Source organism: Bos indicus, chromosome 3 (genome assembly GCF_029378745.1).
Source record: "Bos indicus isolate NIAB-ARS_2022 breed Sahiwal x Tharparkar chromosome 3, NIAB-ARS_B.indTharparkar_mat_pri_1.0, whole genome shotgun sequence".
In the NCBI taxonomy this organism is placed as follows: Eukaryota; Metazoa; Chordata; class Mammalia; order Artiodactyla; family Bovidae; genus Bos; species Bos indicus.
Genome location: NC_091762.1, coordinates 60,303,263 through 60,325,659, shown reverse-complemented (window position 1 = coordinate 60,325,659; position 22,397 = coordinate 60,303,263). Strand labels below are relative to the sequence as shown.

Below are 22,397 nucleotides of genomic sequence, written 5' to 3'. Positions count from 1 at the left end.
AAGGTGGCAAGTGAATTCTCTCCTTAGAAACTGAATTGTGGGAAAGGAACAAGACTGAAAATAGTGTATGTTTTGTTGTTCCATTAGCTATTTTAGGGAAAAATGTCCAAGCAATAACTACTATTTGGACTCTGTGGGGCTGCCTGGTTCTTGAGCACACCAAGTCTGGTTTTTCAGTTTTCTTATTCTTCCTATAAGCAACTGTATTTTCTTTCAATAAATTTCTGTTTTGCTTATTTTAAATGGAGTCGATTTCTAGTATGCAGTCAATCTAAATGATAGTCCACTTTCTTTCTTGACTTGTATAAATACATTTGCTGGTTCTGTTTCAGCTTGTCTGACCACTCCAGGCTCTTACATCAGGATTGTTTTAGCATTCCTCTCTCTTCTCTGTTCTGTAAGTGTCTGTTCCTGTTGCTTTTTTCTCCACCATTCTATTTTCTCCCTACGTGATTTCTTTCAGAGCTGTGGCTTTGACTCTCATCTTTACACTGATTCATGACTCCTGAACTGATATAACTCTGCGTTTGCCCACTATTCATCATCCCCACATATTAATAGATGCTACGCAACCAACTTTAGGATTGGAATGAAAACTGACCTTTTCCAGTCCTGTGGCCACTGCTGAGTTTTCCAAATTTGCTGGCATATTGAGTGCAGCACTTTCACAGCATCATCTTTCAGGATTTGAAAGAGCTCAACTGGAATTCTATCACCTCCACTAGCTTTGTTCGTAGTGATGCTTTTCTAAGGCCCACTTGACTTCACATTCCAGGATGTCTGGTTCTAGGTGAGTGATCACACCATGGTGATTATCTGGGTCATGAAGATCTTCTTTGTATAGTTCTTGTGTGTATTCTTGCCACCTCTTCTTAATATCTTCTGCTTCTGTTAGGTCCATACCATTTCTGTCCTTTATTGAGCCCATCTTTGCATGAAATGTCCCCTTGGTATCTCTAATTTTCTTGAAGAGATCTCTAGTCTTTCCCATTCTATTGTTTTCCTCTACTTCTTTGCATTGATCTCTGAGGAGGCTTTCTTATCACTTCTTGCTATTCTTTGGAACTCTGCATTCAGATGCTTATTATCTTTCCTTTTCTCCTTTGTTTTTCGCTACTCTTCTTTTCACAGCTATTTGTAAGTCCTCCTCAGACAGCCATTTTGTTTTTTTGCATTTCTTTTCCATGGGGATGGTCTTGATCCCTGTCTCCTGTACAGTGTCACGACCCTCAGTCCATAGCTTATCAGGCACTCTGTCAATATTCATACCAATCCCAAAGAAAGGCAATACCAAAGAATGCTCAAACTACCACACAACTGCACTCATCTCACACGCTAGTAAAGTAATGCTCAAAATTCTCCAAGCCAGGCTTCAGCAATATGTGAACCGTGAACTTCCAGATGTTCAAGCTGGTTTTTAAAAAGGCAGAGGAAACCAGAGATCAAATAGCCAACATCCGCTGGATCATGGAAAAAGCAAGAGAGTTCCAGAAAAACATCTATTTCTGCTTTACTGACTATGCCAAAGCCTTTGACTGTGTGGATCACAACAAACTGTGGAAAATTCTGAAAGAGATGGGAATACCAGACCACCTGATCTGCCTCTTGAGAAACCTATATGCAGGTCAGGAAGCAACAGTTAGAACTGGACATGGAACAACAGACTGGTTCCAAATAGGAAAAGGAGTATGTCAGGGCTGTATATTGTCACCCTGCTTATTTAACTTATATACAGAGTATATCATGAGAAACGCTGAACTGGAAGAAGCACAAGCTGGAATCAAGATTGCCGGGAGAAATATCAATAACCTCAGAAATGCAGATGACACCACCCTTATGGCAGAAAGTGAAGAGGAACTAAAAAGCCTCTTGAAAGTGAAAGAGGAGAGTGAAAATGTTGGCTTAAAGCTCAACATTCAGAAAACGAAGATCATGGCATCTGACCCCATCACTTCCTGGGAAACAGATGAAGAAACAGTGGAAATCGTATCAGACTTTATTTTCTTGGGCTCCAAAATCACTGCAGATGGTGACTGCAGCCATGAAGTTAAAAGATACTTACTCCTTGGAAGGAAAGTTATGACCAACCTAGACAGAATATTAAAAAGCAGAGACATTACTTTGCCAACAAAGGTCCGTCTAGTCAAGGCTATGGTTTTTCCAGTGGTCATGTATGGATGTGAAAGTTAGACTGTGAAGAAAGCTGAGTGCTGAAGAATTGATGCTTTTGAACTGTGGTGTTGGAGAAGACTCTTGAGAGTCCCTTGGACTGCAAGGAGACCCAACCAGTCCATCCTAAAAGAGATCAGTCCTGGGTGTTCATTGGAAGGACTGATGTTGAAGCTGAAACTCCAATACTTTGGCCACCTCACGAGAAGAGTTGACTCATTGGAAAAGATCCTGATGTTGGGAGGGATTGGGGGCAGGAGGAGAAGGGTATGACAGAGGATGAGATTGCTGGATGGCATCACAGACTCAAGGGACATGAATTTGGGTAAACTCTGGAAGTTGGTGATGGATGGGAGGCCTGGCGTGCTCCGATTCATGGAGCCGCAGAGTCGGACATGACTGAGTGACTGAACTGAACACAACCAACTTAAACACAGTACGACCCAAATCATGCATCTCTCACTGATTTAAAAACTAGTTTTCTCTCCTTCATTCTTGATATCTGTTATCCAATCACCCAAGAAGGAAGATTGATTGAGAACTTTACATTTTTCTTATTTCACTGTATTAAGTGTCTATTGCTTTTGTCTATCCTATACAATAACTTCTTCCAGAAAATGCATTTCTTACATTCCATGCCAATCATAGTATCCTCCCTCCTCTCTTCACAGGAGTGGTCTTGTGATCCATACAAAACAAATATGTAGAATATATCTATAATAGATGGATACTGAGAAAGAAAAGGGATTGTTCTTTAAGTTGCTTACCTGGAAGTATATAAATCTGTCATATGAAGAAAGTCTATTTAGCAGAATACACTCAATGTATAAGCAGAATTATGGTGAATAGGTGGAGATACAGCCTTGAATCTAATACTAAAGTCGAGTCCAATCTAGACTTTCCAGTTCTTTGTCACAATACATTTTATTTGTCCTTAAGCTAGTTTGAATTGGGCTTCCATGACTTTTATTATGCTAAAGAGCATAGTATTTAGCAAGAGTATTATGCTAAAGAGCTTTCAGTTTCCAAATCCTCTTGCTCTTAAATTCAAATGCCTCACATGCATTCTTTCCTTCTCTTCTATTACTGCTAAACCACCCAATGATTTCAAATCATTTTTCTATTACAACAGCTGCCATATGGCTCAGCTTGCTGCCAATCTATAGTTCATTCAATATATCCATCACATTGTTATCAGTTAGCTTACTAATAAAATGTGTATTACTCTTTTCTTTAACTATCTTCAATGTTTCTCTATGACATACTGAACAAAGCCCTCACTTTTTAAAAGTCATGTAGTTGTTGTTCAGTCGCCCAGTCATGTCAGACACTTTGTGATCCCATGGACTGCGGCACACCAGGCCTTCCTATCCTTCACATCTCCCAAAGTTTACCCAAGTTCATGTCCATTGCATCAGTGATGCCATCCAGCCACCTAATCCTCTGACGCCCTCTTCTTCTGCCATCAATCCTCCCTAGCATCAGGGACTTTTCCAATGCGTCGGCTGTTTGCATCAGAACACCAAAATACTGGAGTTTCAGCTTCAGCATCAGTCCTTCCAGTAAGTATTCAGGGTTGATTTCCCTTAAGATTGGTATGATTTCCTTGCTGTCCAAGGTACTTTCAGGAGTCTTCTCCAACACCATAATGTGAAGGCATCATTTTTTCAGCATGTAAGGTTACCCCAAATGAGTATGATGTAGTCTGAGATTACCATTCATTCACTTATTCATTCATTCCACAAATGTTTATTGAGCTCCACTTTTTTTTTTTCCAGACATCATTCTGGATAGAGTTGACATGGTGATGACAAAATAGCTTACATCCTGGTGGGAAGATTACGACTCTTAACAACATCCTTCCATAGAATATGATCTGGTGTGATCTAAGGATAGTTGTATAAGCCTCTGCTCTTAGTTTGCTGTTCTTAGTTTTGGTTGATCTTCCCCACCTGCTTAAGAGCAAAATCCAGTTCTAAATTCTCTATTTGGTTGATCATTTAATAGTACTTATCTTTAAGTCTCCTTGGTGATTTATTTATTAGTCTTAATTAGTCTTATTTTACATAATTACTTCCAGGTCCTTCTTGCCATAAACAAAAACTTCTTGAGGGCAGGGAACAGATTGTATTCATTTTTGTACCCTTATCATGCTTAATGTAAAAGAAAAATTTTTTAATATTTATTTCACTGCTCCAGGTCTTAGTTGCAGCATGCGGGATCTTTGATCTTTAGTTGCAGCATGTGGGATCTAGTTCCCTAAGCAGGGATGGAACTCAGGCCCCCTGCATTAGGAGTGCAGGGTCTTAGCCACTGGAACACCAGGGATGTCCCCTCATCATGTTTTGCATATAATAAAGACTCTTCAAATTTGCTTTAATCATATCTGTTGAACAATCACTGTTGAAACATAAATGCAAAGAATACACCGTTTTATTGGGTTATTGTACCTATTATATAACAAGTTACCATAGATGCTTTTCATAGATGATTTAATGTTAAATCATTAAAAATAATCATAATTTTATGATGGTTAAATAAATTCTCATTTGCACTTATTTGATGTAAAATACAATATAAAAACAACAAAATGACCTGGTCATATTTCCAACAATTATTTCAGCTTTATCTGTCCTGGTGATTATAAAGGAAAAACAAGTATTTATGACATACATTGCTTCTCAGGGTGCTTTACTTTAAAAGGTCTTGGAAATCTAGTTTATAATTAAGCAAAAACTACAAAATAAACAGGAATAACAATTTACTAATTTTCCCCCATTTTCTCACTCCTTTCTGAAAAGGTGACTCTTAAGAAGAACAGGGGGCTCTTTGTTCCTAAGCCTTAGTTTTCTCATTTGCAAAATGTGGATAATAAAAACTAATCTTAATGAGATTGAGATTACATTTGTCTCTCATGGTAATGGTATATAATCTAGTACTCCGCTACTTACCATTTGAGTGACCTTGGCCTAGTTACATCACTTCTTTGAACTTTTTTCTCATTTGTACAGTGTAGCTAATATAATGTAGGTTTGTAGTGGGAATCAGATAAAAAATGACATGTGAAAACGTTTTTATAAAGTACTAGAAAATGTAAGGATAGTTATTTCCAAAGCAACTATCACTGGTTCAATTTTCCCTGTGACAGAATGTTGCATGTTCTTAGATAAAATATTATATGGAAGGTAACTCAATGTCTTTTCTCCATATCACTTCCTTCTCTCTGCATCTGCTTTCCTAGGGAAACAAGATATAGTTCTTCCTCTGTACTTGTCTAGGTTATAGAAAAGGCATTAGTGGCAAAGAATAGCAGTTGCCCTATGCTAGTCCCAATCATTCAAGAATAAGAGTTAATGAAATTTCTGCCCCTTCTACAAGTAAAAAAAAAAAAAAAAACAGTAACAATTCTTAAAACAGTCTTTTAGATGCTATATAAATAATGGATTTCTAAAGAGAACTTTCTCTAATAGTGAAAAAGCAATTTTTATATAATTACAACTAGATGATCGTGAATGTTTACTAACTGAAAATCATTCATTAAACTAAACTCAGCGTATAATCTTCCCTGAACAAATTAGCAGTGTAATATAGCAGTTTTTATTATTAACATAAAAAACAGAAATAATAGTATACAGAAAAAAGAAAATAAGATATTTCCAGTTGTTGATCATTTTTTCTTAATTAACAATTTCTTAACCAATGAATGATAAAGTTAAATTAAGAGAGAAAGGGAGAAATTTCTAAAGTTGAATTTTTGCTTATTAACTTTCTAGGATGTAGTTATAAGGTATCTTAACTCTGTAATCCCCGTCAATAGTCTCTTCTGCAAATTAATAATTTACTAAACAAATGGCTGTCCTCTTGTTAGAGACCTAGAATTCAAAATCATGTTAAGGATAGGGACAAGTTATGCACATAAACCTGTTTTATTATTAAAGTGGAAGTGTTAGTTGATTAGTCGTGTCTGACTCTGAGAGCCCATGAACTGTAGCCTGCCAGGCTTCTTTGTCCATGGAATCCTCCAGGAAAGAATATTGGAGTGGGTAAGCCATTCCCTTCTCCAGGAGATCTTCCTGACCCAGGGATTGAACCCTGGTCTCCTGCATTGCGAGCAGATTCTTTACCATCTGAGTCATCAGGGAAGCCCATCAGCTCTGTTACTAAAGCTGGTCTCTGAAAAGGTATACATTTTAAAACTCATACCAATGAGGGCAGCATGAGCATTCCAGGATTCCAGAACAAAGTATATCAAAAAGTTGTTCTTAATTTGGTATGTGGCTTAATGCTATTTGGGGGCTTCCCTAGTGGCTCAGTTGGAGAAGGAAATGGCAACCCACTCCAGTGTTCTTGCCTGGAGAATCCCAGGGACGGGAGAGCCTGGTAGGCTGCCGTCTATGGGGTCGCACAGAGTCGGACATGACTGAAGCGACTTAGCAGCTAGTGGCTCAGATGGTGAAGAGTCTGCCTGCAATGTAGGAGATCTGCATTGGGTCAGATCTCCTGACCCTGGTCAGGAAGATCCCCTGGAGGAGGGAATGGCTAGCCACTCCAGTATTCTTGCCTGGAGAACTCCGTGGGCAGAGATGCCTGGTAGGCTACAGTCCATGGGGTCGAAAAGAGTCTGACACAACTGAGCAACTAACACACTTCTAATGCTATTTACTGAACTTGCTGTGTGGGTACGGTGAAATATCACACCCACAACACAAAACTAAATGTGACTGGAAGGATATGACATTGTTGCAACATTGTTGCATGCTGACACAAACCTTACACCTAGTCCAAATCCTCCTCTACAATTTTTATATTACTTGGATTTAGTGGAAACCCAGAAAATGATATAATGAATTTCCCCCCCAAAATAAACTCATTATGCATGCATCTTTTCAAGTCAAGGGGATTTAAATGGAGAGAAAGCAACTTACCATAACATCCACATAACACTATGGATAAAAAGTCATACTTTGGAGCCCCATTACAGAGGTTCAAATCCTGCTTCCACAATATACTAGCTGTGTAATCTAGGGCAAACTGCTTAACATCTCTGTGCATTAGTTTGTTCATAAGTGAAATCATGATAGTAAAACTCCATCTCATAGAGTTCTTGAGGATCCAATAAGTTGCTATCTGCATGGTAGTACTTGGAATACAGTACATGATATAAACCTTTGATAAATTAACAGAATTAATTATAAGAAATAGTGGGAAGAACTTACTGAGAAATTTCTACAGTTACCACTCTGCTTTTGTCAGTAATGAAAGCTATTTTTAAAAATTCTGAGAGATTTCCAATGCTGACTTTGAAATCTACAAGTATCCACTAAATATCTTCTGTGCCTAGTGTCTTGGGGACCCAAAATAAATTTATGTAGTTTCTGTGCCTCCTTAAGTTATTCTACACTAAATTTAGAATAAGGACTTGCCTGGTGGTAGAATAAATGCACACAGCGCAAAGTTCAAAGAAATATGCAACAGAAAACACTGGAGTGCCACATAAATTACTTGGTTTCAGTTCTGTTTACTATTCACAATTCAAGTGCTCTAAGATGTATACTAAGGAAAACGCCACTACCAATTGGGAATGCATTTATTTTGACATCTACGCAGTTGCTAAATACAATGACTCACATCAACAGACATTCTCCAGAAACAGCAATACTTCCCGTTCTTTCCGCTTGGGGTATCTGACAAAACCTGAGAGCAATCCCGCAAAACCACAGCGGATGAAAGTTGCACGGGAAACATCAAAGGGATAGTGACCGACGATCTAAGAACCGGGAGGAAAACGTGGTGGGCTAGGCGAATACCTGGATCTGGGACGCAAAGAGAGGCTCCGAACCACGATCGGAATTAGGGACGAGGTTGTTCCCATGGCTTGATACTGATCAGTCCGCAAAGCCCGGAGGCGAGAACCAAGGGGTTCCCCTCCTGTGCCCTGTCCTCCCAGACCGTGCGATCCTCTCGGACCGGTGGGGCTGTGGGGCCACGGAAGCTTCTGAGCGAGGAGCCGCCGCGATGCGGGGCACAAAGAATGCAACGCAAACCGCTTTAAGGCCTCCCGCGGCCCCGCTCCAGGGCATGACCAACGCCATCTAAGAGACGACAGGTTCCTGAAAGCTAACGGTCCCCACGCCGCCTCCCATATCTCTGGGATGGACATCCGAGAGTAAGCCCGGGCCACCACACGCCAGCCCCGTGGGCCGCTGAGGTGCCAGGCCGGGTTACCCGGACCGAGGCTCCCCTCAGCCCGCCGCCCGCGTCCCGGGCCGGCACGTCACTTCCGGCGCGCGCGCCCGCTGGCGAAGAGGGACAGGGTCCCGGGCCCGGGTGCGCGACTGCCCGGGGGCGCGCAGGGGGGGCGGGGCGGGGGAAGGGGGAGTGTCTGCCCGCCGCCGCCGCCGCTGCCGCCGCCGCCGCCACCGCCGTTGCCGCCGGGGCTGAGTTCGCTGAAGCCTTGGCTTCAGAACCTGCCTAGTCTTCCCTCCCGTATTCTGGGCGCCAGCCCCAGGAGCACTGAGTGCTGTGACCGGTGTAGAAGCGGGAGCTGCCGTAGCCTGTGGAGCGGCGGGGACGGTGCCAGCCCCGCTTCCCTTCCCTTCCCTCACCCCTTCCTCCCATCGCCCCAGTCATGGGGAACGCGGCGACCGCCAAGAAAGGCAGCGAGGTGGAGAGCGGTGAGTCAAGGGCCGGGTCTGGGGGCTCGCTGGGCGGGCTGGCGCGGGGTCGGAGCCGGGAGGCCGCAGGCATGGTCCAGGCCTCAGCGGCCGCCGGGAACCACTCAAGGGGGCCCTGGGGACCAGCTGCCTTCCTCCTCCACTCCCTCCCCCCAGCTCCGGCGAGAGAGCTGAGCGTCGAGGGCCGGATGGAGAGGGCGAGGGAGGAGAGAGGTCCCCGTGACTCCCTTTTACACTAGAGCAGGGGGACTCCCAAGATTAGACACTTCCCCAAATATGGTCGGGATAAAGAAGTCTCGTGGACCATCCCAAGCCGTCTCTCCCTTCCCGCCCCCCGACCCCGTCCCCCGCTTTGGGAGCCACAGGTAGTGTTGTCTCTCTTCCCTCCATCACTTGGGTCTAACCCAATTTTATCATCAGGTGAGGGACTGCTGCTCTGGTTCTCCGCAGGTGAGGTTAATCCTAAATGGGTAACTGTTTTAGAGATCCTCCATCTCTTCAGGTTAGGAGCTGAAAATATATTAAGAGTGAGCAGCAACTTTTCCCATTAGAGAAAAAAAGCAGGACAGATTTGCCTTCTCTTAAGACATTCAAAAATTTGCTACAATGTCTAAAACTTAAAGGTTACTCCGAGTTGAAGTGCTTCCAGAATACCGTGGATTTCTTCTGAGAGCTGCAAGTGCAGGCACTCTGCACTTTACTGTATGGCCATATGGTTTTGTTTATTTATCTGTGAGTCTGTCTATTAGTCAATCAGTAAATCTGGATGGTTTTTGCCTTTGCCCAGTACAACTCAGATCTTATAGTTCAGAATGAACAGATAACAAGTATTTGTTTTGTCACTAGGAGTAAATGACATGTAAGCCCTTGAGGCAATGCCAGATGAATAGGAGATACCTGATGATTTATTCCAATTTGTGTAAACAGTATCTTTTAATGTTTCTGTGTTTGTAACGTGTTTTAAGTTAATTTCATAATTTAGTCTTCCTCCCACCCCAAATCAGGGCTTCTCTTATGGCTCAGCTGGTAAAGAATCCGCCTGCAATGCGGGAGACCTGGGTTCGATCCCTGGGTTGGGAAGATCCCCTGGAGAAGGGAAAGGCTACCCAGTATTCTGGCCTGTAGAATTCCATGGACAGTAAAGTCCATGGTGTTGCAGAGTCAGACACAACTGATAGACTTTCACTTCACTTCACTTCCCCCATATCAGTAAAGCAGGATCAATTTGGAAAGATCTAGTCATTCATTTTGTTTAATATGAATAGTTAGGTCAAATTATGTGGTTTGTGTTTCACCAATAAGATCTTGGTGTTAATTTTCAGGAGCTCCAGAAAAGTTGAATGTCTTCAATACGTGAGATGGACATTTTTTAAAAAATAATGTAGAGGTGGAACTTCAGTGGTCTTTTTTCTTATAATTGCACAAATGTAACTTTATAGAAAGTATTAAAAATGAGGGAAGTGTAAAGAATTGTTTCTGCCTTTTGTCATTTTCCTAATTTGAAGTTCTATTAACATAAAGATAAAATATGTATTAATGTATTACAAAATGTGCTTGGTAATTGAATCGTATCAGTGATTTTTTTTATTAACAAGTACTGGCCTGTACAATGTTTATATTTTTAATGGTGATAGTAGACTCTTTTGTGATCTATATATTTCCATTATTAAGGTTATCAAACAATTTCTCCCCTAGACATTTGAAGCTCCTAGCTATGAGATAATCTTAGAATATTTACTGGAAACAGAATGGAAACTTTAAAAATGTTTGAGTAAATTCTTTCATAAGCTTTAACTGTTAGTGACAGCCTAGTTCTTAAGTATGTTAGCCAGCTTTTTATAGAAGTTTATTTATGGAAACTGAAGGTCATTATAGTAGTTTGAATACATATTCTGAAGTGATAAGAGAAAATAACTGTCTCACTGGACAATCATTTGAAATGTCACATGTTGATTAGTTTGTAATTTCATTTGGAGCAATGTTATCAGGTACATGTTGCTGCTGGTCTACCATGGTGAACAAAGACATTTTAATCTATGTATCTTAATATTTAATGAAAGAATAACTTATACCATTATATAGCTAACTGATTTGTATAGTTTTAAAAATTACTTTTGAAAATATATGGCTTTCAAAATTTGAATATTTAAACTTCAATATATGCCTTTCAGACTTTGAATGTAGTTATTTAAACCTGGCATGCTGTCATCCATGGGCCAAAGGGTAGGACACAACTGAGCAACTGAGTTGAATTTAAACTTCAACCAATACATAAAAGTGTAAGCTTTTAGAAATGTAAGTGGTCCTAGAGATCAACCTATGTAATCATTCCTTTTCAAAGCCAGAGAACTTGACCTTTGAAGAAGCAGGAGCTGAGATCATACTGTTAGTGATATCAGAGTAAGGAATTGAATCTGGTCCCCTGATCCATTCTGCATCACTAACTAATCAAGTAACACAAATATTTTCAAAGTGTCTACCAAGTGTATTAGTTTCATATGGAGACCCTGTAAGTAAAAGCTCAAGAAGTTTTACTATCTAATGTGAAAGAGAAAATATACATATAAAAGTTAACTGAAAAGCAAAATATGACAAATGCTAACATTATGGAATATGAGATTAAAACTCTGAAAACTACCAATAGGAAAGTGTTTGATTTGAAATGATTTAAAAATATCAGATCAGTTAGGATTTGAGGTTTGACTCATGCCTCATACAGGTGACTCTGGACCTTAGTTCTAAAAATATTCCAGAACAATAAAGTTGGGCATAAAAATATTTGAGAAGGGTCTTAGTTAGCTTGGACCATCTGGTGCTTATGTTATACTGTATTGAAATCTGTACTCCAATGCTTACTGTACTGCGCTCAGTCATGTCCAACTCTTTGTGACCCCATGGGCTGTAGGCCACCAGACTCCTCTGTCCATGGAATTTTCCAGGCAAGAATATTGGAGTGGGTTGCTATTTCCTTCTCCAGGCGATCTTCTCGACCCGGGGATTGAATGCATGTCTCTTTTGCGTCTTCCCCATTAGCAGGTGGATCCTTTACCACTGTGCCACCTGGGAAGCCCAACATTAAGTTGGGTACCTATTCTACTGTGGTAAACTGGGAAATTGTATTGAGATGTCTTAAAACTTAATGAAAGAGCAACTCTTACTTTTACATACCTGCTTGTTTAGTATATTTAAAAAAAAGTTATTCTCATAAATATCAGTCAGTTCAGTTGCTCAGTTGTGTCCTGCTCTTTGTGACCGCATGGACTGTAGCACGCCAGGCTTCCCTGTCCATCACCAACTCCTGGAGCTTGGTCAAACACATGTCCATCGAATCGGTGATGCCATCCAACTGTTTCATCCTGTCATCCCCTTCTCCTAAATATAGTAAATAAATATAGGAGTCTTCTCATAAATATAGGGGTCTCAAAATTTGAATGTAGTTATTTAAACGTCAGCTAATAGGCAGAAGTATAAATTTTAGAAAAATAAGTGAACATATAAAATTCTCTGAGAAATTTTAAACTTGTCATTCAAAATTGTTTCACTTATCCTGTCTTTCACTTTATTCACAGTCCCCAACATAAAAATCATGTCACCTATTTTGACCTGAAAGTTTTTTTTAATTTCATGAAAAAAAAAGAAAAGCCACACACACACACAGTGGATTTCCGTTCCCCTCGCATGTTGCCTGTGGGCTTTATGTGTAACACTGTCAGAACCATGGTGCTGAGGCCTGTGGTTACAGTGTTGGTAGAGGTTTGGATGCACATTCTTCTGTGACTGCAAGTGCTAGAGCCACTAGTGTTCATACAATGATTTTTATTTTTATGTTTTCCAGAGTGTTTCTCTGTCTTAAGAACTTTTGAAGATGAAGCTAAAGAAAGTCACCCACTAGTAGACTAGGTTCAACCAAAATGTAGGTTTCATAAAAACCAGCATTTTTTAAGGGTTTACTATGTGCCAGATTCTTTCAAGTTTGCATGCATGATTTTCTTAATCTTTTCAGCTATATAACATAGTTCAGTTATTCTCCATTTTATATTATAGATGAGAAAAAGGAGGCTCAGAGAGCCTAAATGACTTGCCTAAGGTTGCACAGCTCGTTCAGTGAAAGGGTAACATTTGAACTAGGCAGGTTAACCTTAGAACCTGAAATCCTAACCACTGTGCAAACATCCTCTGTATGTAACAGAAAAGCTTATTCTCAGACACACAGAATAGCTTAGACTTCACTTTAATCAGTATTATTATAGGAAATTTTGGTTGTTTTCAATAGTGACTATTTGGATATAATAGATATCTTAAATGAAAGTTATTTTTTTTTCCTTGTGCTGTCTTCTAGATTCAATTTCTATAAAATGAGGATGAAGGATTAAATTACCTTGAAAGTCTTTTCAGACTTAATATGGTATAATTTCAGAGTAAGCCATAGAAAATTGATTTTATATACTTAAACCTTCATTAATATTTGTATTTAATTTTTTCTTCTCATTCATATATGTATAGTTTCCCTTTCTGTGAAATAGCCAATTGAAAAATTACTTTTTGAACTTGTACTGCCATTTTAAAAGTATTTGGAAATTTGCATTTTATACCATGGTTTGCATGGTTTGGCACTATCCGATCAGACTTTCTGCTGTGATAGAAATGTTCCTATCTATATTGTCTTCTGTGCTTGCCACTAACTGCCTGCAGCTATTGAGCACTTGAAATGTACCCAGGGCAACTGAGAAACTGAATTTTTAACTTACATGCGGCAGTTAGTGTTTGATATATTGGACAGCACAGGTTTAGAGCATAGCAGAGTTTAGAGCATGGTGGTGGTGGTGATTTAGTCGCTAAGTCGTGTCCGACTCTTGCGACCCCATGGACTGTAGCCTGCCAGGCTCCTCTATCTATGGGATTCTCCAGGCAAGAATACTGGAATAGGTTGCCCTTTCCTTCTCCAAGTTTAGAGCATAGCATGTAATAAAAACACCAACCTATCTTTCCATCATCTTTGTAATTTGTAGATCCTCACAAGTGTTCATATATGAACAAAATGCTATATTTATATTTTCTCATACTAGACATTAACTTATTTCTTCAGTTTTTCCTCTAAATAAGCTTTTACAAACCTAGTGAACTAGTAATTTGTATATAATCTGTAGAGTTAGGTACAAAGTTAATTTCCTTATTGGACTCTACTAGAAGTAGAATTTTTTAGTTTTTAATACTGGAACTTAGTGAATATATTTCAATGAAAATTTTTATAGCTTTGAATAAGAACAAATTTAGTGATCTCATATCTTATTCATGTCTTTAAACTTTCAGTTAGTTTTTAAAGGAAAATTGGTAACGTTCCATTTTGATAGATTCGCAGAATTTTGAAATAATCTTCATTAGTTTAAAAAATAAAATCAAAACAAACAGCCACACTATTTGGATGATAAATACATTTTATTAATATCACATTCAGTTCCATGATTCTGTGATTCAATTTTGTGCAGATTATTTACTGTATAAAGTTACCTCCTGTTCATGAGTCATTTTTCCCATTCTCCTGGTCAGTGTCCTGCACTTAGGATATTGTTGCTTTTCATTGCCAGCAACAGGATAATTAGAGCCATGAAAGCTAGTTTAGAAAAGTAAGCCATGGCTGAGTGGCAGAAGCAGCACATGAAAAGATCCTAAGTAAGTCAGCATATAGCTATTAAGATTCTTTCAGATAGTGTATGCTAAGTTACTTCGGTCATGTCCCACTCTTTGTGACCCCATGGACTGTAGCCTGCCAGGCTCCTCTGACCATGGGATTCTCCAGGCAAGAATACTGGAATGGGTTGCCATGCCCTCCTCCAGGGGTTGGAAAGGGATTGAACCTGCGTCTTTTACCTCTCGTGCATTGGCAGGTGGGTTCTTTCCCACTAGCCCTAGCTGGGAAGCCCAGATAGTCAGGAGTTGACCATAATCATTCTCATATTCCATTAAATTAATAAAATAAGTAATTAGTATAGTTTATAAAATTGTCTGTATACTTATGTGATAATAAATGCTAGTACACATATATGTCCAAATTTCCTCAAAGGAATAAATCTTAGGTTTTTAGTGGGGAAAGAAGAAAACTACGTTAAATAGAAAAATGTGGAATTTATGCGAGGTAAATATACCTAGGTGAGTACCATATAATATTCAGTATTTTTCTTAATTTAAAAAATATTCCTTCAAGAGTATCTTCTATTGTTCTTTCCTTTGTTCATTCAGTCATGCTTTCATTTATTCATTCTAATATATTGAGTGCCTAAAACATGACAGACTTTATGCAAGTCTGTGGGAATAAAGATTGAACAGGACCCAGTACCTGCTCCAGAATGCCCGTATTTCAGAAGAGGGAGACAGACATGTCAACAACTTAATTAAAAAAAAAAACAAAAAACAAAAAACAACTGTTAAAAATGGCTTCTTGAGTTCACTGGGGGAACCAGTAGAAAGTATAGTCATTTCCACTGAGGTGGGTGGGGAATGAAGTCCAAAAAGGACTTTAAAGAAGAGGTGAGCCCTGGGTTGAGCATTGAAAACGGTAAGTGTTCAACAGTAGAATTACAGGAAGAAGTGTGTTCTGAGAAGACGGAACACACAGAGTGAGCAAAGATCTAGAGGGTTGAAACAGCATGACATATTCTAGGAAGAAAGTAAGTTGTTCATTATGACTAAAAAGGACAGGGTTGGTGGTAGGGAAGAGGGGAGATTGTACGATGCAAGATTAGACTCAAGAAATGGACAGAGACCATAAAATGCAGAGTTTAAATTTCATCCTATGGGATAAAACTATCAAAGCTACTGTGGACTCTGAAATAAGAGAAAGATATGATAAAATTTGGATTTTAGAGAGATTATTTAGATGGTGATGTGAAAATGGCATATGGAACAAGTGAAGTGGAGGCAGGAAATCTATTAGAAGACTCTCTCTCTCAAGTGAGGGACTTTGAGGGTCTGGATCAAGATGGTAAAGGTAGGGTACAGGAAGGACCTAAAATGTAAGAAATTTGGAAACTAAAAATGAGCAGACTATGCTTTACTGATTGCATTTGGGAAATGAAGTAAAGGAGGGATTGGGAGTAACTCCCAAGTTTTTAGCTTCTTTGCCTTGGTGGGTGGGTTGTGATGCCAGTAATGGAGTCAGGAAATAAATATAAGGGAAGAAACAGATTTGGGGGGGGCATGTTGAACCTAGGGTGCCTATGGAATTTCTGAGAAATGATATCTGATTGGTTATTTCATATATGGATTGTCTATAATTCTCTCAACCGTGGGGGAAAAATGACCTTGGATGATCAGATGCTCTTTTCTGATCATCTCAGGGGATCGGAGCATCTCAGTTTGCTCCCCTTCTAAGGCCAGCTGTTTAGAATCTATAGAACTGTGTATGACATCTGATGTAACTTCTATAAATTAAGAACTGTAGAAACCAAAAGTTTAGCTTTTTTTGAAAAAAGTAAAAGCCAGAGCACTGATGAGAACAGTGTAAGTTTTAAAGAAACAAAATTAAAGTCAGATAAAATGTGTTACTTTCATAATTAAAGTATGCATCCTGTAAGCTATTGAACTTTGTAGAGTCATGTGGAGTAGCAGAAAAACATGTAAAATATTGTACCAACATATATTGTACTAAGTATCAATATTCTTCTCCCAGAGATCTTTAAAATAGATATTGAAAAGTTAAAGTGTGATTTAATAGTAAGAGTATGAACTCAGAATAAGAAAAATCTAAATTCTATCTTCTAATTCTTTCCATTAGTTCACTTTAGATAAGTGTTTTAATACCTCCAAGCTGTACTATAAAATTAAGGACAAATTTGTTACAGAGGTTATGATCTTTTCTGGCCTTATAGTTCAGTGATTTCCATATATGTTTATTAAAAGAAAGAAGGTTTATTTTTAAAGTAGCAAGACTTGAGAATTAAAGACTATCACAAAATTATGTGGGTAGAGAATTGGCAAATGAGCCTCAGTGTAAGCAAATACACAGTAATATATTTAGGGGAAATTTTTTGATCTGTACTTAAAGAATTATAGTTTCTGAATTTTGGCCTAAGAAACAAATTTTGAATCACTGTATTGATCTTTGAAGATATTCTCATGTTCTACTGTAGGTAAAGAGACCATCTAAATATTGGTCATCAGGGGAGTAGATTCGAAACAAGACATAAAACATTCTATTCTTAGTGAAAAACCCTTAGGATGTTATGTGTAGTATTGATGTTTTGTGTATAGCAGAAGTGGAGAAAAGTTAAAATCAGGGACAGCTAATGGGAGCAAGAGAATCGAACATCTGTTGTTTAAGGATAAACTAAAAACAAACCTGGAACTCTTTATTCTGTAATAGGTCTACATGATTGAAGTATATAAACCAAATAGTATGGGTAGAGAAAATTGTTCAGATCAGATCAGATCAGTCGCTCAGTCGTGTCCGACTCTGTGCGACCCCATGAATCGCAGCACACCAGGCCTACCTGTCCATCACCAACTCCCGGAGTTCACTGAGACTTACGTCCATGGAGTCAGTGATGCCATCCAGCCATCTCATCTTCTGTCGTCCCCTTCTCCTCCTGCCCCCAATCCCTCCCAGCACCAGAGTCTTTTCCAATGAGTCAGCTCTTCGCATGAGGTGGCCAAAGTACTGGAGTTTCAGCTTCAGCATCATTCCCTCCAAAGAAATCCCAGGGCTGATCTCCTTCAGAATGGACTGGTTGGATCTCCTTGCAGTCCAAGGGACTCTCAAGAGTCTTCTCCAACACCACAGTTCAAAAGAAAAAAAGAGTAAAAAAAAAAGCATCAATGTTTTCCAGCAATTTTTAGGTTACTAAAGATACTAGCTGAATTTATAAAAACAAATGCTTTTAAGCACAATCTTGTGTTTAAAGGTAAAAGCATTTGTTTTTATAAATTCAGCTAGTATCTTTAGTAACCTAAAAATTGCTGGAAAACATTAATGCTTTTTTTTTTTACTCTTTTTTTCTTTTTTTTTGTAGATTTTGTAACCCTTTCAGTCCCTTACAGCTTCAAAAATGCTCATCAATAGTAACAAATAGACTTCTTTCTCGTTAATATTGAGGTTATACTGCTACTGCTAAGTCGCTTCAGTCGTGTCCGACTCTGTGTGACCCCATAGACGAAAGCCCACCAGGCTCCCCCATCCCCAGGATTCTCCAGGCAAGAACACTGGAGTGGGTTGCCATTTCCTTCTCCAACTCAAGAAAGTGAAAAGTAAAATGAAGTCGCTCAGTCGTGTCCGACTCTTCACGACCCCATGGACTGCAGCCCACCAGGCTCCTCCGCCCATGGGATTTTCCAGGCTAGAGTACTGGAGTGGGGTGCCATCGCCTTCATAATGCAAATAATAAATTATTTCCCCTGATTGAAGGTGTAACTTAAATTGCTTAAATAGAAATGGAGATATAGCTTAAATTTTTATATTTTAATGTATTATAATTCGTCTATTCATTTATATATATTTTTTATTTTGGAGGAGGGTCATGAAGGAGATAGAGAGTTGCCTGCTTGTTGCTCATAGTATAGTGAAAGCTTTAAATAAGCAAATGTACAAACACGAGAATTTTGTTGGAAGTACAGTATAGAGTATTTCCTGTGGTAATAATTTGGCTTTTCACTTTTTGATTATAATATAAATTAGATTCAGTAATGTTCTGTATCTTTGTGGATAGTTTTCTGAACCAAATTTGGGACTCCTTTAGAGAAATGAAATAATTGACAGTTCACAGTGAGGGCTGATTCTGTGGCACATTTGACATTAGGACTGCCTCACAAAATCCAATGTAAATTCCCTATCTTTAGCTGACTTGCTATTAAAAGGTATAAAGTCCCAGGCTTTATGGCCATTGTTTTAAGGTTGTATTCCCTGTTGCCTACTGTTATATAATGTTAACTTTTCAATGACTTAAAACTTTTGTTTTCTAGTAAAACAACTGTTGAATCTAAACCTGTAAGTCCTTGGGAAATCTGTAATATCTGTATTATCCATCTGGACCTTGACTCAAAAAATTAAAGATATTGTGTTGAGATCTCATTATTTTGGGGTCCTACTTAATAAAATAAGTATTCAATTTCTGTACCACTTATTCGAGTAGAAGACTATAGAGCATCAGCAGACCACTGTGGTATGTGAGCCACAAAGTTGAGAGAACATGTTTGTACAGATGTTACTTAGCTTCTTTTGTAAGAGTCAGTTCTGTTTATAATTTAGCTTCTCCTATTCTAGTTCAGCTTGCTAGATGTATCATGGATAGTAAGTAGTCAAGCTGGAATTTGAACCTAGGCAGTGTGGCTCTAGAGTCTGTGTTCTTAACCACCATGTCATATTAGCTACTTCATTAAAAATTTATAAATGCTTTAGTTATCTCTTTCATAATAATCTTACCAGTGCTAGAAAACTCAGTCCTATATTAGCAAGGGTTCTGCCAGAGAAACATTGTTCATAGGCTATATATTAAGAGCTATACTGCAAGTTGGGGGCTGGCTAGGCAAGTCTGAAATCCATGGGGTAGATTGTCAGGAAGAGCATACTGGAACTCTCAGATATAGGCTGAAGCTGCAGTCCACAGGCTGACTTCAGGGAGGCTTCAGTTTTGCTCTTCCAAGACCTTTCAGTTAATTGAATCAGACCCACTCAGTTTATCTAGGATAATCTTCTTTATTTCAAGTGACCTGATTATGGACTTTTCATCACATCTACAAAATACCTTCACAGCAACACCTAGATTAGTATTTGATTATCTGAAGACTGTGCCCTAGCCAGATTTATCTCAGACATCTTTTTCTTTTTTAACCCTGAGCTGGAGGGTGGGGGAAGCTTTTCCTTTTCCTAAGCCAGAAATGGAACTTTCTATTTTATTGTCAGTCTTCATTTATTTATTAATCACTCTTGGACCTCCTCAACATCAGCACCCCCAGCCCCCCTTGCTATTACCACAGCTAAAGATTTCAAATGTTTTGCTAGAGAAGGCATTTATATGAACCATGTTATCTTTAAAGTAGAATTTAAAAAAATAAACAGGAGTCTCAAAATAAAAGGCAGAGAAAGATTGAACCAGAAAACTGATAGTGAGATTAGTTACTATATTTGAGCATAAAATTTAGCACTTTTTACATGGCAAGGGAGTTACACAGTATAGAACCTCTTTTGAATTCACTGAAATTCTAACAGGAATTCAGTATTGAATTCTAACAGAAATTTAATCTATCTAAAAACAAGGAGCTTTGGTCTACATAATTCATAAGATAACTATTGTTTAATAAAAGAGAGAAATCTCTCTAGAATCCTAGATACAAGAAGGAGGGTTTCAGAAAGTTGCCTGCAGTTATTACTACTTTTGGGGGAGTAATTCTTATTTGGGGGTAATAATAATAGTGTAGTACTTATAATGTACCAGACAGTATCATAAGTGCTTTAATCCCATTTATTTTATCTGATCCACCTCACAGCCCAATGTGGTCTGTAATTTCATTAACACCATTTGCAGGTGAAGAAACTGAAGCAGTTAACTAATTTGCCCAATAGCATATAAACTGGGATTCAAATTCAAGTAGTCTTGGCTGCTCAGTCACTTCAGTTGTGTCTGACTCTTAATAATCCTATGTAGCCTGCCAGGTTCCTCTGTCTATGGGATTTTCCAGGCAAGAATATTGAAGTGGGTAGCTGTGCCCTCCTCCAGGGGATCTTCCTGACTCAGGGATTGAACCCATATCTCTTATGTCTCCTGCATTGGCAGGTGGGTTCTTTACTATTAGTGCCACTTGGGAAGCCCAAGTAGTCTTTAGAACCTGCAGTTTTAACCATTACCTAATCTGCCATCTATAGTATACATTGTACTTTTTTCATTTTTATGTCATGAATTTTCCCATACAGTCAGATGTCATTCTGTAGGGAATTTTTAACGTACAGTGTGTTAAATTTATTAAAATAATAACATTTATAGAACTATTTCTTAACTCTTCACTTCAATAGTAACCATTCTCCCTACTTCCAATAGCATTGATTAGTTTTGGTTACTTTATAAATGCAATCATACACTGGGTAATCTTTTGTGTCTGATTCATCCCTACTGTTGAGTATAGTTAGAAACTGTCCATTCTCTTGGCTGTATTGTATTCTATTGTTTGAGTATATCACAATTTACTCATTCTGTGTTGTTATATGTTAAGTTTCTATTTGAAGGCTATTATAATGGTGCTCCTCTAAACATTCTGGTACATGTATACAGGTGAACATATGTATGAATTTCTATTGAGTATATACATAGTTGTAGAATTCAGTTTTAATAGATATGGTTAATAGTCTTCTGAGGTTGTGGTGCCAATTTGCATTACTATCAGCATTGTATGAGCCTTCTCATGTTGTACAATCTCAACAACTTTTGGGTTTTCTTTCCTTTTTTACTGTAGCAAAATACTTGTGTTCCATTGTATGATTATGTACTATCTTTTAAAAAAGGCAGCTCCTGTTGTTGGACATTTAAGTTGTTTTCATTCTTTTTTGAAAAGTGTTGAGATTAGTATTATTGTAGATTTATTTTTTAAGACTCCTGATACATGTTTTCTATGTACATAAATGTACAAAAACATGAGGGTTTGTTTCATTGAAATACAAGAATGTTACTGTAACTTTTAGATTTTTAGTTACTCAGTGTAAAATAGCATCTCATATTTTTCAGTTGATTTTATTGCCCGCAAAAGTTGAACTTTCTGTTTTTTAGTCATTTTTGTATTTTTAATGAGTAACCTGTGCTTATATTTCAGTTGAAATATTTGAGTGTCTTTATTACCATTATTAACCTTTTTCTGGCTCTGTGTTATAAACTTTTCCTATTTATCTTTCAGCTTTACAAAAATTTAAATTTTTATGTAATCAAAAGTATGTTTCACAGTTTTTATCTTTGGTATCATGCTTTAAAAGACCTACTCATATTTTCAACTATTCAATTCCACTCTCTTCTTCCACTTTATGTATGTATATGTGTACATATATACATGTACATTACATTTGTACTGTAAATATATATATGTATATTCAAGTTTTATCATTTGAAAAATAATATGAAAATGTAAACTTGCTTCCTCTATGCTGTGTTCTCTCATTTTTATCAAATCTCCTTCAAAACCAAACTTCTTAATAGGCTGATTTCACAGTTTCTACTTTCTTTCCTTTTATACTTCAAATCCTAAGGTTGATCTCTATTCCTGCCTGCTTTGGTAAGTATCATCAGTAATCCTCTTTTTGACCTTTTTTCTTTAGTTTCTCTGTTCGTGGTGTTTCCCCAGTGAGTCATCCACTCAAGTTACTTCAGGTGCTGCCACTTCCTATTCCTATCTTTGTGCTAATAGATGTCTTTCTTCAGTTCTCCAGTCATGTTTAATTTTTACTTGGGTATGTTACCTGGAAAGTCAAGTTGAGGAAATTTTCTTTCCCCTAAATCTGTATCCCCTATTTTGGTGAAAATGGAGAAATAAGTCATGTAAGCCAGAAATCTGGGAGTCATTTTAGATTGTTTCATTGTCCTTTTC

The 22,397-nt window shown here is 38.3% G+C and overlaps 1 protein-coding gene across 1 annotated transcript in view; it reads left to right on the top strand.

Moving 5' to 3' along the window:
- Window positions 1-8,552: 8,552 nt before the first annotated feature.
- PRKACB (protein kinase cAMP-activated catalytic subunit beta) overlaps window positions 8,553-22,397 on the top strand; it is a 142,893-nt gene continuing 129,048 nt past the window's right edge. Inside the window, exon 1 of the mRNA XM_070786220.1 lies at window positions 8,553-8,843. Within this exon, the coding sequence (XP_070642321.1) occupies window positions 8,798-8,843 (46 nt within the window). The 5' untranslated portion in view covers window positions 8,553-8,797. The remainder of the gene's footprint in view (window positions 8,844-22,397) is intronic.